The following is an 18511-nucleotide window of genomic DNA, read 5'->3' as shown; positions in this document are numbered from 1 at the left end:
TCTCTTGTTTGGTCTTCAAAAAGGGTGAATTTTTTTTAGTAAGCCTAACCATGAAGGTGCTTGGGTCTAGTGGAAGGGCAGATCTTGGTGGAGGTGGGTCTGCAACAAAAGGGGAAGCTCCACTGGGATATTACCAGTCTTCAGTTATCTGTGTACTGTCAAGAGCTGGAAGTTCATGAAACTCAGCCAGAGTGTCTGGACTATAAATACTGGTTTGAAGCCATCCAGAGTGGCATTTTCAGAAGTGGTGGCTGCTTTCACCTGACACTTGGCTGCGGGGTCTGCAGCTACGGTTGTGCATAAACAGTCATTGTATGTGGACCTGGCTTTTGTGGGTGAGGCCTGTTTGATGCCAGGGGCATATCCTATATTCTGAAATGTGCCTTGGTTTTTATGGCTGTGTGCGTGTTTTTGAAGGTGTCTGAGTGGGAATGGTAAATATTTGCACGTGTGTGTCGGTGACTAAATTTATGGAGCGGTGATCTGAAAACTTGCATTAAAATGGTACCCTGACATCAAAATGGGGAGAAAGAGCCACGTGTGGCTTGCAACAGGCATGCAATGAGACACTGATGCATTTGCTTGTGGTCCTTTCTCAGATGATAGATGTCTTCTTCTTCCTCTTCCTCTTCGCTGTGTGGATGGTGGCCTTTGGTGTAGCTAGACAAGGCATCCTGAGGAAGAATGAGCACCGCTGGGAGTGGATATTTCGATCTGTTATCTACGAGCCATACTTGGCTATGTTTGGCCAGTACCCCGATGATGTTGATGGTAAGTATCTTCTGGGGGAACCTCTCCCAGATGGGTGGAAGGTTCTGTCCTTTCAGTGGTTGTCCAGTCCTATGCTGACCCCTTTCCTCTCAGCAGCAAGGAGGCAAGGTTTTATGTCTGATGGGGAGGGAGGTGACTACATGTATTGTCCTTAGTGGCAGCACCTGGGGCTGGACCCAACAGTAAGAGGACGAGAGGGCTCACTCTTTGCTCTCCACTCTCCCTCTCTGAGGTACCACCTACAACTTTGACCGCTGCACCTTTTCTGGGAATGAGTCCAAGCCCTTGTGTGTGGAGCTGGATGCCAACAACCAGCCCCGCTTCCCGGAGTGGATCACCATTCCCCTTGTCTGCATTTACATGCTCTCGACTAACATCCTCCTTGTGAACCTGCTCGTGGCCATGTTTGGGTACGTAATAAAGGAGCGATCGCTTCCTTGGGATCTCTGTACCAGTATGCCTCTGAGAAAGGTAATGAAGTCCTGGAAAACAGCAGGAAGCTGGGTCTTGGACTCTGCCTGTGTCTTTGCAGAGGAATTGCTGGGGGTGGTCTGGAAAGGGTTCCCTGTTTGAAACAGAGCTCTTAAGTTAAGGGTATGGTGTGGGAAGATGAACAAAGGCAATGTTACTCAGCTTTTCTCACAACAGTCTGATCAAAATCCCCACGTCCTGGGGATGGTTTGCTGCCTGTCCTTTTACTGCTTCTCTACTTCATCCTTTGCACAGTGGGCTTAGTACAAGTCCCTTTGGTTCCCAGTGGGGGTGACAGCTAGGCCAGTGCTTTACCAAGTATGAACTGGTCAGAACTGACCTGTTAGACTGAATAAACAAGGAGTTATTGCACTTGTTTTATTGACTCTATGGTTTTATTAGCCATAACTGCTGTGTGATGATCTGTTATTGCTCTGGTGGACCTGCTATTTATTGTTTTGACCTACACGACAGGCAATGGGCCACATCTCCTTGGGACATACAAAAGGACTTTGTCTTGAAAAATGCTATCACCTCTGGATCAGACACCTGAAATGTGGTGCTGGTAATGGCTGACTGCATCATACAGCCAGCACTGCTTTGCCGAATAAAAATGGTGGCTGTTGCACACATTGTCTAATACATATTGACTGCATTGGGACCAACAAGAGGAGAAGAAAGTTTCCTCAGCTTCTTCCAGAAATCTTTGCTGTTTGCACTTCAAGCTCTGACACGGAGTTGTTAGTAACGGCAAGTCCTTCATATCAGGCTGGGAGTGCATTGCTCTCCTGTCTCACTTCTGACTTGTGGATGCAGTTGGGTCGGTGCTGTGTCTCTGTTTTCCCTCCCAACCTGGCTTCTTTTCTGCTTTACACTCCCTTGCAGCATAACAAACATACATACAACCCCTGGGCATCATTCTTGAGGTCCACTATGTTTATTTTTGTGTGTTTTGATGATACCTTGGCAGTTGCAGGCTTGGCAGGAATTTGCTTTGGCAACAGGAGTATTTACAGGAACTGCTAAGGACTCTTGGTTTGCCTCAAGAGGATCTCCCTTCTGAATGACGGTGCCAATATTTCCTGGCCTGAGATGAGCTGTATTAGTATAATGAGTTAAGAACGCCGCAGCTTTGGGATCTGCTCTCCCCTGTGCTCTGAACCTTTCCTCCCATCCTGAGCTGGACTCCAAAGACAGAAATGTGATTTTTGGCAAGGCAGCTAGGACTGGTGCGCTATATATATGTATTGTATTGTTTTCCTAACCTCCACAGGACCTGGGGACAGCAGACAATGCTTGTACCCCCCAGAAGAGGTGAAAGCAATTCATACTGATGAAGGAAAGCATAGCAGTAAGCCAGCTCTACCATAGAAGCCTTTGGTATTTGTTAGAACACTTACTTCAACAGCACCTAATGATAAATGCTCTAGTGCATACAGTTATGCCAGTAAAAACCTAGTTTTTGCCAGTCCAGTTTATTTAGTGGAAGGACCAGCATGAGTTCTTTAACAACACTCTGAGTTTTGCATAGCTCATTTTAACAATAGACTGAACAGCTTAAGCAGGAGTGCTGGACTGTGCTGAAGTCGGGAAGCCCAGTGGGCAAATGGCAATCCCAGATGGTTTTTTCATGATGCAGTTGGAAATGTGTGAAATCTGCGATCGCTTCTCTTGTGCTTAGTGTGTACAAAGTATTTGTCAGTCTTCAATGATGCTGATGGCTATCAGACACTAGTCCCATCAGTGTCTACATTGTAGTTACAATGATATGTTAAACAACAGACAACCCAGCTTTCTCTTTGCATCCAGAATCCATTAACTGAAAAGGGTGAATATCGTATTTAGATACTTCTGAAATTCAGGATTGTATTTATCTTCTGAAACAAAAGATAATTTCCACCAGGTGAAGGTTTTAGCTTATCTCATATAAGGGTCCGTTAGGATCTCACCACAGACGTTTTGGAAGCATCCATCTGCTGTTTATTGTCAGCAGTGAAAGGTCAGGCAGTCTGTGAGCTGTTTCCTCTTGTGATTGTTGCTTTGCTGGGTTTGTACAGTGCTTACTACAGTAGGTTTGAACTATGCCTGGAGCATTCTTAATGCCTCTACTAAAAATCTCAGGAGCTTTTCACTTTTTTAAAATGCTCTATTTCTAGGGTTCGTTGTGTGGTTGTTTTTTTTGGTTTTTTTTTTTTTTTCTTAGAAAGGAGTTAGCTGATGAATTAACGAGACACAGTATCTCGCGAAGAAGTATCTGGTTCTCATGTGTCTGGGCTGGAAGAAAATTGCCTGGAGCTAAGGTGGTGAAAATATGTGGAGTATTTTTTCCAGTGTATTTGTAACTTCATGGTGTTTTTTTCTATTGTCTTAGTTCCTTCCATTTTCAAATTTCTCTCTCAAAAGGAGTACAAACTCAATAACCTCCTAATCGGTAAGAATTACCAGCTCCAGGATGACTTTATAAAAACATGCCCTGGAATAATAAAGAGAAACACTGTGTTATTTGGTTCTGATGGAGGTTTTGGTGAATAACTAATGCTGTATGTATTTTCTTTCTCCACCTGTTAGTTACACTGTTGGATCTGTACAAGAGAACAATGACCAGGTGTGGAAGTTCCAGCGTTACTTCTTGGTCCAAGAATACTGCAGTCGTTTGACTATTCCCTTCCCTTTTGTCATCTTTGCTTACATATTCATGGTGATGAGGAAATGTTTCAAATGCTGCTGTAAGAAGGAAAGCAAAGAGCCATCTATTTGTTGTGAGTTGGATTATTCCTTACTACCTACACGTCAGCTCTGTGGCAGGTGCATTGCAACCCTTCCCTGGCATACTGTGCTTAAAGCAGGAGCTCGTGTTTTGGTGGGAAATCTTCGAGGGTGATGTAGACCTTGCAGGAGGTGGCTGTTGTACTGGAAATGAGGAGCAGCTTATTCATGTTCTCTATCGAATGCAAATCCACTACATTGCTGGAAATCTCTTCAGTAAGATTCAGATCAAAGCCCCTGGCTGCTTCTCAGCCATAATCTTTCATCAGTACTCAAGGTGTGCTCTCTGGGATTTGGAGAATTACACTTCTAACTCCTTATGCTAAAACTTCAGGGGAGCATTGTTGTGATCCCCGGTCCCCAGTAGCGTTGGTTTCGGTCTGGTTAGAGAGCTTTTGTTTTGTACCGTGAGACCTGCTCTACTTCAGTACCATGCAGAATTATCCAGTGCTTTCTTGTCCAAGCCATTTCAAGGTAGAATTACCTCACATAAGTAAATCAATTAAAACATCAATGAAGTCTTCAAATTAATCCTGTCAGTTTAGGGCTACCTATGCTGCTTGCTAGCTTTTGAAAGGGTTGGGGTGTTTTTTTTGTATTAAGCACTGAATAAATGTATTCAGAGCCTGCAGCAGCTGAAAGTTTTCTTCATGGTCTGCATGGAAAATGCAAACCATCCCATTTGTCGTTAACATCTGGTAGTGTATCCCTCCTGTGCTGTTACCCAGTGGCAGAGATCCCTGATCTTGCATGCTCTGAATGTTTAGGTAATTAGTACAAGAGGTGGACTTAGCCTCTGCTTGCCACTCTTCCTTCTGGAGTTGCATTTCTTTTTGTCCTTCTGTTACAATCTCCCAGCTAATACAGCTAGTAGCTGCTAGGGAAGTCTAGTACAGGAAAATTGTCTTTAAAGGCTCTTCTGCCTGTTAGTGACTGACAGAGAATAATAGGATGTCTCTTGGCCCCTCTGGGTATGGGCAAACTGCCTCAAAAATGCAGAATCAGCTCAGTCAGTTTTCTAGCTGTTTCCCCTTTGTTTACTCTGTCAGAGGGCACAGATATGAATTGTTTTAACAAGATTTCCCTCCCCTCTCCCAACAAATGGTGTGTTTTCTCTCTCTTTTTTTTTCCTAAATGCCATTCAGAAGCAGATGAGAGAGGATATGTTGAGTTAATTGACAGACTTACTCCCATCCATCAGCAACCTGACTGCTGCCCTGCAGCACAGGCTGGATTTGTCGTTAGTTTAGGAGAAAGATGCCTGCTTTGGGGTATGAGATTCCTTAGCACTGACTAAATTGTTTTGCCTGCCCCATTCAAAAAACAAAACCTGTTTGGTTTCCTTGCTGGGGATGTTGCTCAACAGCATATATTTCTGCCCAAGTGATGCACAGTTAATGTTGCAGTTCTAAAAGCAAATGGAAGAATTCATTAGAGCCAGAATATGATAGTGGCTGAGCTGGTGACAGGAACTGAGAACTGCATGGAGAAAGCACACTAATGTATTGACTGCTGCAAAATCCTGGCTTTTCCCTCTTGGGGAAATTGGGTGCTTAAATGCTTGTTGGTATCTGGGAGAATAACAGGCTGGGTGAGGGCAGAGGAGCACCGGATGGAAGAAATGGAACTTCAGTCATTTGCCAGCTGTGGGCTGCTCTTGGCACCATTAACTTTTGTTTATTAACACCAGTTTGGTTTGTGCTGTCCTGCTGGAACAGGATAAAATGCAGAAGTAGCATCCTGGAGGACTTTGATGCCTCAAAGTGATTTGCTTTGCGTCACTTTAATTTACACCATCAACAGGAGATGTTTTTTAGAGAAGTCAATGCTTCATAATTTAGAAATGCTCTAGTTCAATGATAAGTCATAACATGGTCCTTAAAACGTTACTCTTAATGATCCAATATGGGATAGTGTAGAAACAAATGGAAGGCTCAAACCCAGGTAGGAGCTTTCTGGAATGTTCTATGCCTGTTGAAGTGGCTGCCATTTCACAAAGCACTTGTGTTAACCGAAACTCAAAAAAAATCCAGAAAGACTTTTGGAGCTTCTTAAGGTTTTTGTTCATATTTTCTTTTTTTAACTAACTCTGGATGCCAGGAGCATGCAGTAGAATGTGTTAATGTCATGTTTGTCAGAGCTGTGTCACAGTTGGGAAGTGGGGCTGCAAATGCTCTGGATGCAGAGAAAGGGAATCATTAGCCACTTAATGCAAGCACTAACCCAGGCTCTTTACATTTTAGCATCGGAAAGACAAATTAACTGAATCTAGTGCTGTTGTTTTTCTTCACATACGTTTCCCAGGCTCAAAAAATGAGGACAATGAAATTCTGGCATGGGAAGCTGTCATGAAGGAAAATTACCTTGTCAAAATCAATACCAAAGCAAATGATTCATCAGAAGAGTACGTCTGCCCTTCTTTGTCTTCACTCTCTTAACTTTTCTGTTGAATATTTTTAGTGGAAGCAAGTTTTCAGCTGCTCTAAATGTTTACATACTAACGAGTAGATAAATAAGTCCAGCATAAATATGCCTGTTTATTTTTAAGTAAAATGATAGATTTTTTTTGTCCGCTGCTGCAGACTGTCTGCAGAATTAGTTGATTAGGTTGGTAAAAAAAAAAAAGGAAATATTGCAAAGGTTATAATGGCATATTATGCACACAGTAGCTGGGCAGATGTATTAAACACTTGTTCCAAATGCTGTCACAGTAATTTTCAAATCATTTCACCTTTCTGTACTGGAGTCTTTCTCCTCTGATGGAAAAATAGAAAATGTTTTCTTCCTATAGTGTTTTGAGATCTCATCGAAGAAAGCAGTGCTGTAACTGACTACTTCTGTAACATTAGAAATTTAGATTGGATATTAGGAAAAACTTTTTCACCAGAAGGTTTGTCAAGCATTGGAACAGGCTGCCCAGGGAGGTGGTGGAGTCCCCATCCCTGGAAGTATTTAGAAGATTTGTATATGTGACACTTAAGGACATGGTTTAGCAGTGGGTTTGGCGGTGCTGGGTTAATGGTTGGAGTCAGCAATCTTAAAGATCTTTTCCAACCTAAATGATTCTATGATTATGCAGTTAGCAGATAATATTTAGTGTTAGACCTGGAATATCAAGCATTCCCACAGCATCAGTTTATAAGGAGGTCTGTACTTAAGAGCCATGAGTAGGAAAGGTCTCTGGGGAGGGGAAGATGCTATTTGAAGCGATGGGGTTTTGAACTTTGGTGACTTGCACTACTCTTCTTTGGCTACCAACTCATGACACTTTATCTTTGGGATCTGTCTCTGTTCTTGGAGTAATAGCGTAAGAGGAAGGAGAAATATAAAGAAAGCTAGAAAACAGAACAGTAACCTGTTGTGTATGATGGCTTAATTTTGTAGCTAGCTTCCAGCAGGTTGAATATTTCACTAAATCAAATGTAAGGGAAGGGCTGATGAGAATGGGGAGGAAAGACCAGACTCCTTTATGCCCCTCTGCCCCTGCTTTGGAGATTGCTGTTCACGAGTAAGTGTTTACATTAAGACTGCCCGGAGGCAGTAAGCATTGGATAAGAAGCCAAACACACAAAAAATAGCTTTTATACTGGAAGCAGAAGTGTCTTGACAAGGAAAATGGAATAGCACAGCACTGACAGTAATTCATATGTTAATATACCTGTAATAAAAACAATGCTAAGCCTCCTGCAGCCCTGCCTTCTTGGGAGGATGAAACACTGGCATTCCCAAGTAGGGGTGTCTGCAGACAGTCTGTTTTGTAACTGGCCTCTGAGTACTCGGGAAGCGGTCAGTCTTCTGACAGCTTCAGACTCCGACTGCCTTAGCACCACTTTTTGGCCAAAGATGAGAACTTGATATCTTAGCTTCAGATAGACTTCTGCAAAGCAGTTCCACACAGTTTTGCAAAGCGGGGAGGAGGGTTAGTCAAGGCTTCTCTAATACCTGGACTCAGCCCTTTCTTCTGTGTCCTCTTTCTGTTTTCAGGATGGTGCATCGATTCAGACAACTGGATGCAAAGGTACTTGTGTTTGACTGCTCTGGGGGGTGTGCTTCTATCTGGTGAAGTGGGTAGTGGTCCAGAAGGAAAATTAACATCACCAAGAGTCACGTGAAGTCTTTGTTACTGTTGACAGGACCCATTTTAATTGGGCTTTTAAAATATGTTCCTTTGCACCTTTGATTCCATATGTAGCTTCGTATTGTGCTGGAAAATGAAGAAGAAAGATACTTGTGTAGCACCGCAGTAGTGTTTTCTCAGTATTCTTTATTGGATGGAATAGAGTAAAAACTTCTGTCTTACAAAGCTGCAGTATTCTGCTCTGTAACAAGCCTGTGATACACCAATAGGAAGAAGGGACGTTGCATACTTACGAGTATACCCCTCTCAACACGTGTTCTGTCAAGTTTAGCTTCTAGTGCTAAAGGCATGAGGTAATTAATCCTTCGTCGTCGTTGTTGTTGTTGTTTAGCTTCTGCTTATAAAATGAAGTGGCAGGTCAGTTATTGTGGCAAGCCTGGTGGTGCTTCGGATAGCACAGGCAACACCTGCTAGGTAAACAAAGGATGCTCTCTATATATTGTAGGGTAGGAAGACCTTTAATTACAATTAAATTGACCAATTTTCATCTGATTCACAGAAGCATCCTGTGTTGAAGCAATCTAAAGCTAGCAATTTACTTTTAGTAAATTGAAGCACTTTTTTTAAACAAAGAAAGCACATAGTTATCAGAACTGTCATACTAACACATTTTTTAGGACTGTGATACTGAAAAGACCTTCACAATGGGTATTTTTTGAGGGTGGTTTGAATTACGTATTTTGCCTGTGAAGCGGGGAGTACTTTGGTGTGAAGAACAGACTTTTTAGAAGTCCAAGGGTGAAAAGGCCCACGTATACTTCTAAATATTTATTTTGATTGCTGCCAAATACTTTGGACTGCAAAATAATAGCTTGCTTTCAAGACTGAAATGGAAATGATGAGCGACCAGGTGTGTGTCTAGCGATGCTCCTCCTGAAACCGAAAGGAAGATAACCTTAATTCTTGACTGAAAAGTAGTACCTAAATTGTGCCTCTTAGTCTGCGAGGGAATACCTTACTGCAAGCTGGTTTGTCTGTTCATGCCTTCAGCTTTAGTGAATGTACTAAGGCCGGTGCTTAGGAGCCGTGTCCTTGAGTGAGCGGCTCCAGAGGTATCTTGTTGGCTTTCACTTGAGACGATGCCTTAAAAACAAGTCCGAGGATATAACTGAGCCCTAGGCACGAGCCTTGATCATGGGGTAAACTTTTCTTTAACCTTGATGTGGATGTCCTGAGGAATACTGGAGTCCAGTTATGGCCCAGGGAGGGTTTGAGGGCAGCTCCGTGTGTCAGAATGAACGCTCTGCAAAACTCCACTGATCTGCACTCTCCGCTTTAAAGATGGAGTATGGTTGGAAGCTTGTATCTGTCGTGATGCCTGCTTGTTAACTAGGTGAAATACATGTGCAGTAGGGCTCACTGCATTAATTGCACTGATGAAAACTGTAATTGGGAGTGTCCTTTCAAGCACTGTTGCATTTGGTATAACATTTGGAGAGGCAATTACTCGTTACTTATATTACTTATTAGCATTGCTTTCCTGTGAAAACAATATTAATGCTGCTTCATTTGCCACCACAGTGTGACTATTGAATACAAAAAGCTGTCGGTTATTGCTTTCAGAGTAGTGGCTGGTGTCCACAGGCTAGCCAGGGAGGCAGGGGTTCAGGTAAGGGGGTTTATGCCTGTTGTTGCTGATGTTGTACAGTATTTTCTAGGGTATTTCAAGGTATTTACTACTGCTTGCTTGTTTTGTTCTTTTCTTTTTCATTATCCCAAGCTGTGATCGTCTATCGGAATGAGTGTTAGATTGACTTGATGTAAACAAAACTTCTATTATTTTTTTCTTAATTTTTAAGCTGTCTGATTTGAAAGGCCTTCTGAAAGAGATTTCCAGCAAAATCAAATGAATGCGGCTGAAATCCAAGAACAGCTACCTGAGCAGGGTAAGTCCTCTTGAAATTCACTCTCTGACCTCAGGAAGTTATCAGCATTTGTGGTGTTAAATTGATATGTCTCTGGAAGAATTGTTAGTATCAATTATTAATGCCTGTATTGATATTGTCTAATATTGGAAAAGAAGTAAGAGCTATATTCTCTTCCTCGGTTTTTGCGGGGTTTTTTGTTGTGTTTGGTGGTTGTTTTTTTTCTGAAAAATACAGTGTTCCATCTGGTGTTTCTAACCATTTTTGGCACGTTTTAAAATATCTTGTTTTGCTCTCTTGCCTTAGAAAAACTGAATAGCCCAAGATTATTTCAGTTGTATTTGTGCTGGAATCCCTGTGGAAAATTGGGAGCTGCTGTGCCGGATGCTTTACTTGGTTCATTTTAACTCAAGGAATATAAAAGCCAAGTAGAAAAGACAGCGTTGTGGGTAGGAATAAGGTTTATTTTCCCACTGTCAAAATGGGGTGATATGGTGGATTGCTTTAGCCTTCCTGTGTCCTATACAATAAACTGTAGAGTGAAGGGTTGACCCAAAGTCTGCAGAGCTGCAGTTCAGTGTCTAGTCATGAACCTTGTGTCCTTTTCCATCAAGTTCTGCAGAAGAACTGAAAGCCAGACAGAATATTGATGGATGCGGAGAATGCTGTCATCTTTAAAGACACCAGGTTAAGTAGTGTAGCTGTTGACAAGGATAATCCGGAACAATCTGATCAGCCTGAACATCAGAGTCTGGCTCCTCTCTCTGCAGGACAACTTGTACCTGTGCCAAACATTCCTGGATCACTTGTCTCACCATTTTTCAGGGATAACTTCATATTTGCTTGACCTGAAGTTGTTTAGTTTATGAATAATTTGCTACCACCTAATAAAATCTACAAGGATCACCAGTTACTGGGCTTTTTCTTGGATGCAGTAAATGCCAAGTTACCTGGAGAATAGGCTGTAGAATATTGGAACTATGGAGGTCATTTAGTCCAACACCGCTCAAAACAGCACCGGCTCAGTTCAAAGGTTGCTATGGTTTGACTGAAAAATAAGTTGGAATTCATTAAGAACAAATGCAGATCTTATAGTCACCCGGGAATTACTGGCTACACAGGCATGAAATGAGGGGAAATCTGCTGAGATGGTGGTTCTACAGAAAAGTGTTTGAAATAGGATGGAATATTAAATAGCTGGTGTTTTGCTGTGATGCGTGAAGTAATCCTGCTGCTCACAGTGCAACGAATCCTCTGTCGGGTACAGAATCCAGTGTTAGCACTAAGCTTCAAGGAAGATGATGGAGTGGCTGGAGAGTGTTCAGAACAGTGACAAGAGGAACTGGAAGTCTTAATGTAGTCTGTAGAAAGGGGTGAATGAATTACAGTTAGCCTGGAAGAGAAGATACCTGTTTATGATGGAGTTTGTGGAAATGACCTCTCATTATAGATAATAAGTGCCGTGCGATGATGGAGTGCCTTTCCAGTTCATGCCAGGCAAACTCTCTATATGGTATCCCAGGTGTGTTAGAACTGTTTCGCATGCGAGCTGTCCTGACTCTGAAGCTGAGCCTCAGCAGTCCACAGTACTAACATCACAGTGTGAACAGAGGGGTTAGTGTCTCACAGGTAGCAAACATGTTTATTATGCCATCTCATCTGAAAGGGAGTACTTGCATCCGTGCTGACTGTCTTTGGTAGGAGATGCTGGATTAGCCATTCCAGGTACACTTTGCATGCAGGTGCTTTCAGTTCCTGACAACTAATAATCTCTGCTACTCCACTAAGACACCCTGTTCTGGATGGGTGCCGCAAAGAGCTCCTTGATCCCAAGTGTTGTACAAGACATCCAGTTTTCCAAGCCAATGTCATGAGGATAAAAGCAAAATATTGAGGCAGACTTGGAGGTCTACTCTAAAATTTCTTCTTCTGCTCACACAGGTACTGATTCATCAAGAGGAATTTCTCTGAACTGACAGTAACCACCAGGCAAACGCTAACTGATCCACCAGTGTCAATGTTTCAGCAGGACTCACTAGGATTTTTTCCGGTTTTATTTTTTTTGATGAAACGGCCCTTTCTGCTTGTTGCAAAATGGTGGTAAAACATGTAGATGACTGTATCTCCTGGCTGGCCTCCCATGTTACCCAAGCTTTCCCTTTTCCTCATCTCCCCAATGTTCAATGGCAGCAATTAGTTCTTGTCAGCTGCTGTTAAAAAGCACTCCTAATTCCAAGAGTGCTGCTGCTGCTGCCAAAATCACTTTGCTTTTCAGTTTCATTCAAAGGGGCTGGTTCGTGGGTTTCCTTTAGCCACTGATTGCTTGTCTTAATGAATCAATCTCCTTTCCCTTTCCTTCATGTAGTAGCCAGGCCTAGCTTGTTACTTGCATGGTCTGTCCGTCAGCCCTGCTGAGGTCTGTAATGCTGGCATGCCAGAATGTATTTCAGCCCCATCCTTCGGTGGGAAGACAGCCTTTGGTTCAACCCTGCACCCACATCTCAGACTTCACGTGAACCGTGTGGAATCCTTCCCACTCCACCTAGAACTGCAGAAGCTCAGCTATTACAACCCCACATGGGAGAGACTTAATTAATCTAAAAAGTGTTTCTGAAGGCCTTGTGTGCAATCCTTGCTGGTTTCTTAAGTGACAATTTGTGTATTGGGAGCATTTGTAATTCATTTAACTTTTTCAAATGTCTGTTTGTGGATGTTTGCATCTTGAAACGGAGCAGTGATTGATGGCCGGTTTTAAATACTGCGATGCTTTCTATGCTGAGGTTGCCCTTTCTGCTTTCTGTCTAAAATAGCAGCTGAGTGTTGTGGCATTTTGTGTGGTATAACTGGGTACGCTACCAGCTGAAGGGAAGCCGCTTCAAATGGCATTTATTTACGTTGCAAAGCGTTGTATCCATCTTCATCCCCAGCGTCTAGGAATGATCTGCCAAGATGTTTGATTTTGAAGGCTTAGGTCTTTTCCTTTTGCCTGGCAATGGCTATCATAGTCCATATGCTTTACTATGACTTGCAGCTGGTCTGAGGGCTGTCAGGCAGAAAATATATATAAATATATGGGTGCTGAGATGGGTGCCACGTGAGGCATCCAGATGAGTAGTTAGGTGGGTGGAAGGGGAATTCTGGCTGAAGTGGAACATTTCCCAGGTGAGTCACCTTGACCAGTGCAAAGACAGACATCTCTTGCCTGGCTAGAAACCAAAGCCTGCCCGCAGGCCTGCCTCTGTGCGCACAAGCATGCTCCGTTCGTGTCTGCTGTCCGAGATGGTAAAGGCAAGACTTTCTTGTGTGTTTTGGTGTTTGCTTCAGTACAGGGATATGGAGCCCTGTTGTACGTGGGGGATGTTTCCACTTCAGGGTGCAGCTGACTGAGGTGCAGTTTACTGACTGGGGAGGCCAGCACGTGCGTGCATTTTTCATTAGAGCTGCTGCTTTGCTTGTCTTTGCAGTTGAAAATGGAATAGTTTTAGAGGGAAAACTGTAATGAGGGGTTATCAGAAAGGTTACGGCTCTTTTCTTCCTGCTTCATGTGACCTAACTTTACTGTAAGCTGTGCATTACACGACCCTGGGAGATATAGCACTACCAATAGCAGCGTTACTTGTTTACATGTGGAAATATGTGTGCTTTCCTGTAAAAATGTTTATGAAGGACTCTGGCTTTCATTGACTTCCATGGCAGTGAGCTTGCATTGTAAATTGAGATAAGTTTCCTTTCTAGAAATCTTTTCCTATGTCATTTGTATGTCTTGAATGTGAACGTTGTACTCCTTAGTTTATTCCTTTTATAGATAAAACCTGCAGTGAACTTGCCAGTAGTTCTAGTGATCTGTTCTCCTGTAAAATGGTGAATGTAACTTTGAACCATGTTATGAAGACTCAAGACCCCCGAGTCTGCCCCTGCCCACCACTGTAGCCCGTCGCTGCCGCCAGCCTGTACCCCACACACGCTCCTTTCCCTTGGGCATGTGGCCCCATGGTGTCTTCTCCTTCCCCACACCCAGGGGTGCCAACAGAGCTCCAGCCCAGCTGGGCTTTGCAGCGGGGTGGCACCATAGATCCCTGGGGAGCACCCAGCCCTCTGCTACCTCCAAACCCTGACACCAGCCGGCTGCTGGCTGGGCATCTCGGGTGTCCTGGCAGAGGAGGCCAGTCCTGGTGCAGGGCCAAGGGGGACAGTCTGCACCAGCCCCTCCCCCCGTCCCCTCATGCTCTCCCCAGCTGAAGCAGCATGGCAGCAGACTGGATGAGTACATGTGCCAGCCCCTGCTGTACCTGCAGAGCCTACAGGAGTCCCTGAGAGAGGCGGCCATTGGGTTCCTCGGTGAGCCACCTGGGGTCCCTCCCTGCCCTGCTTTATCTGGGCCCCAGCCCCAGCTGCTGCACTGGCAATAAGGTACGTCCCAGTGGCTGTGGGAGCCCAGACCGCCCAACGCGGGGCCAGGTTGCCCACATGACTCCCTGCCACCCTTTCTGGATCATCTGTCGAGGGTGAGGGCAGCAGGGTGTCAGCGGAGGCTGGTGGGGAGGAAGGAAAACCCCTGGGCAGGGGAGCTGCAATCCCTGTCCTGGCTGGGGAGGGCTCTGCTCCCTGCATGGATGGAGGGGTGGTGTGGGCAGGGCAAAGAGATTTCGGGGGAATGTGGGGTATTCGTGGCCAGCACCTTCTGGCTGATCCTGTTGGACTCTGCTGCTGGCCATGGGAAGAGCTGGGTGGGGTGGCCCTGGCAGAAGGGGTTCCTGGGGTCCCTGCAGATCTGGGTGCTGACTTTGGCTCTGTTCTTCTGTGTCCCAGCCTTTCAAGGGAAAAAGGATGACACCAGCTGCTCCATCTCCAGCCCTGTTCATCCTAGGAGCTGCAGAGAAGGAAGCCTTCATCCAGTTTCTGACTAGCAGTGCTTCAAGAACAGCTCCAGAGGACACAGAGGAGGAGAAGACCTTCTCTTCCACATCCCAGCTTTCTGTGCTACTGGAGCTGTGTGCAGAGCTGATCCTGGGCACAGGTGAGTGTGTGGAAGGCTGGGTGCCTCCTGGTCTCTCCCTGCCCATGGGACATCTCCAGCCTTCAGGCCCTGCCTGGCCCCTTCTTCTGTTCCTAGCTCATTCCTTTGCTTGGTCTTCCATGAATAAGCAGTCCAGCTGCTTCACCTTATCTGCGTCTTTTCTTTGTGGAAGCAAAATGGTGCAAAACTTGGGCCCTGAAGCACACGTGCCTTTCTGCCCCCTGTGCTGTGCACAGAGATGGAAAGGAAGAAGGTCAGTTCATGGTTGGAAAAGTCTTTCAGTGGAGTTAGTTGCACTTTGGAAGGTTCTGCCACCTTCAAAAGTGCAAGAGGATCTTTCTCCATCTGACCTGGGTCTCAACGCTGCAGAGGAGAAAGCTGGCAATGGATTTTAGGAGAAAGGCCTTCACACAGGGTTGGTGTGCTAAGCAAGGGAATGCTGGTCTTGCAAGTCCTAGAGCTTTATTCCTGCTATTGCCTGTATATTTCCTAGGTATTTATTGCTGAGCATAACTGCTGTTTCATCTCCTGTCCACCCTTCCACCAGCCAGTTGAGGCCACCATCCCAAAACAGCAGCTGGAGCTGCAGTGAGGATTCATTGCACAGGAGCCCAGCTGGGCTAACGGCTCCTGCCTTGCTGCTGCAGGGAGCAGCAGAGGGCAGGGCAGTCTCACCTTGGGTGACCAGGGACAAATCTCGGCAGACAGGGCCTCCCCCTGAGCAGCAGTCATCCCAGCTTCCCAGGGCAGCGCCACAGATGTGAAACCTCTCCCAGTGCAACTTTTACCCATTGCCTTCTCTGTGTGGGTCCTTCTGAAGCAAGGGTCTGTGCCTTCTTCACAGCTACTTTTTAAGTACCAAGTACTTCATTCCACAGCAGACAGGAATCAGCTACTGGCCAGGACAGCCTGGGGTGAGTGGAGGTGGCTACCCAGGCAGAGCTTTGTTTTGGGGATGCTGCCGCCCAGGTGGAGGGCTGTGCCTGCACACCGCCTCCTGGGTGAAGGAGGGTGGAAGCTCCACCTGTGCTAGGGGTGCTGTGGTGGGGTCACTCGGGCAGCAAGTAGAGGATCTGCAGGAGAAAATCAGCAGGCTACGCTGTGTTAGAGAGGGTGAACGAGTATTATTCAAAACTTTGCAAGAAGAAGTACTAGGATCCTTTGGCACCGACCTCCAAGGACCACTGGACAAAAAGCTTCAAGAGCAGAAGACAGTGCCTTGGAGAAGGAGGTGCCATGGTCTCTGGTGACCTGTGGGACCAGGATATTGCTTCTTTCCCCTTCCTCATACATAGCAACCAGTAGCATATGAAGCCTTGTTAGCAGACAAAACCGATGAGCAAGATTCACAGGGAGAAACTGCCCTGGTAACATGTACAAAAAGCTGCAAAAGGAAGCATCAAGCGCTACTAGTGGGTGACTGGCTGAGAGGCACTGAGGTGCCCATCTGCCAGCCTGATAGACAGTCAAGGGAAGTTTGCTGCTTGCCAGGAGCTGAGATCTGGGATGTCACAGAGAGACTGCCACAAGCAGTGAAAAGCACAGACTCTGCTGCAGTGTGGGCTTATCCTTCATCTGAAAGGGCTCAGTCCTGAAGGCAAAATTTCCTGCCCCTGCCTGGACATTCAAAAGCTTCTCATCTTAATCCCCAACCAGGTTCAGGTTTCTCTTATAGCCAGATCTCTGTTTCTTTACCAAAAGGGTTGTCAAGCATGTGAACAGGCTGCCTAGGCAAGTAGTAGAGTCACCGTCCCTGGACATATTTAAAAGTTGTGTAGATGTGGTGCTTAGGGACATGGTTTAGTAGTGGACATTACTGCAAAACAGCTGCTGCTTCTTCATCCACCAATATTTGGGGCTTGCTGACACCAGATCTGAGCCAGGTTGTGCTCCATTGTCCAAAGCCTGTTCAAAGCAGAGCAAGCAAGCAAAATGCACAGCAGAGTCCTGGATGTTGCTTAGAAGAGCATCCAGTGGGAACAGGGATCTGGACTCTCACTGAGAACTGTCTGGCTTTGCTTTCACGACTGGAGGCAGGAGTCAAGAGATGTGACGAAGATATCAGCCAGCTTGTGTCTGCAGAGGGCCTGTGGCTTTAAGTGTGAACCTACACCTGGAAACACACTTGGAGAAGTAAGAGCTAGAATGTCTGTTTTGAAAGGGCCGTGAGTAATTCAGTCTTGCCAGAGTTCCTTATGTGTCTGGTTTTGTTCCCCAAGAAAGCTACTAATCTGGGTAAAACTCTTTGGAGGAAAGGGGGTTGCTTCCCAAGGAGAGTCCTTCTCCAAAAGTTCCCAGTGAGTTAGGTACAAGTGTCTCTTTCTGGGTATCTCTGAGGTCCTTGCGCTCCTGGCCCATTGCAGTTCAGAGAGCAGCAGGGGAAGGGAGAAGGCTGTTCACAGCTGCTGCTGTGACGAGCAGGTTTGGGTTCTCCCTGCTGCTGCAGAGACCAACTCCAAACATGGTCCAACCCAAGCACCTGCCAGCAAGGTTCAGCTCAGGTCTGAGCAGGAGCATCTCTGTCCAACTGAGAGCCCCAGAGCAAGAGGGGCACCCAACCTGTGTCACGAGAAATCCTGCCAAGTGAAATGACTGCTTTGTTGCCAGTGAATTATTTAACATTAAATACACTGTCACGGTGGCTGCCTAGCTCCTGGGACATGGTCGGTTCGGTACAGCAGTGAGAGCTGTGATTTAAAAGGCCTTTACCCAGACACTTCTTATCTCATTAGGCTTTTTTTAATCCATGGCAATATGCGTTTACCTGGCTTTTGCTGCTGTGCCCCAAGAGGTGATGGATCTATCCTGCTTTTTACTTTAGATGCCAGTCTAAGCTGGTGGATACACGAATTTGGTGTCATGTTCTGACGCCTGATCTCTCTATGCCCGTGCTGCTGCCTCTATGCAGAACGAGATGGTTGCAGACAGATGGAGTGTTAGTCATAGCCTCTTCTTTGGTGGAAGCTGCTGTGTCCCAGGGCCAGCACAGAGCTGAGATGCGTGGGCCATGAACCTGGGAGAGTCTTCTGTATGGCACCAGCTGATGTGGATGTGTCCCTGGCCTCAGGAAATGGTTGGAAGGTTTGGCTCCCAAAGCTTCCTGCTAACTGGCCCTTTCTGTGCACCTTGAGGAGAGCAAGGTAGGAGTTTTGGGCAGCTGTTACTGCTGGGCATTAGTAGACCTTAAAATTGGCACATGTTCTTGAATGAGCACAGCTTAGACATCCCACAAGGAGCTGAATGCTGCTTGCTCTTCCCTGCTGACATGTGAGGGTTGGTTTGGTTTTGGGATGACACTAGGCTGTTGTGGGTGTGCCAGGAGTACCACGTTGGCTTTTAGACAGCCAGTCCTGTCACCCTGGGTCCCAGCAAAACCCCTATGTGGATGCTGGTCAAGACTGGGTTGTCCTGGAAGCTGAGGCAGCTAATTTTAAGCTAGTGTGGGTACCTACATATCAAGCATGATGATGTTCCTTCAGATAT

General features: G+C 45.5%; 2 protein-coding genes across 3 annotated transcripts in view; both read left to right on the top strand.

Moving 5' to 3' along the window:
* Positions 1–13836, top strand: part of TRPM8 (transient receptor potential cation channel subfamily M member 8) — an 83925-nt gene extending 70089 nt beyond the window's left edge. For both annotated transcript variants that reach the window (XM_080398707.1, XM_080398708.1), the window contains 7 exons: positions 600–771; positions 1004–1181; positions 3811–4001; positions 6313–6412; positions 7993–8026; positions 9946–10032; positions 11953–13836. In XM_080398707.1, coding sequence (XP_080254833.1) covers positions 600–771; positions 1004–1181; positions 3811–4001; positions 6313–6412; positions 7993–8026; positions 9946–9996 — 726 coding nt within the window. In that variant the 3' untranslated portion in view covers positions 9997–10032; positions 11953–13836. The remainder of the gene's footprint in view (positions 1–599; positions 772–1003; positions 1182–3810; positions 4002–6312; positions 6413–7992; positions 8027–9945; positions 10033–11952) is intronic.
* SPP2 (secreted phosphoprotein 2) overlaps positions 9997–18511 on the top strand; it is a gene marked incomplete at its 5' end in the record, with an annotated part of 32028 nt that continues 23513 nt past the window's right edge. The window contains 3 exons of the mRNA XM_080399187.1: positions 9997–10032; positions 14247–14349; positions 14879–15028. Coding sequence (XP_080255313.1) covers positions 9997–10032; positions 14247–14349; positions 14879–15028 — 289 coding nt within the window. The remainder of the gene's footprint in view (positions 10033–14246; positions 14350–14878; positions 15029–18511) is intronic.

This window comes from Falco punctatus (assembly GCF_963210335.1).
Source record: "Falco punctatus genome assembly, chromosome: 8".
Lineage (NCBI taxonomy): Eukaryota > Metazoa > Chordata > Aves > Falconiformes > Falconidae > Falco > Falco punctatus.
This window is presented reverse-complemented; position numbering and strand designations above follow the sequence as displayed.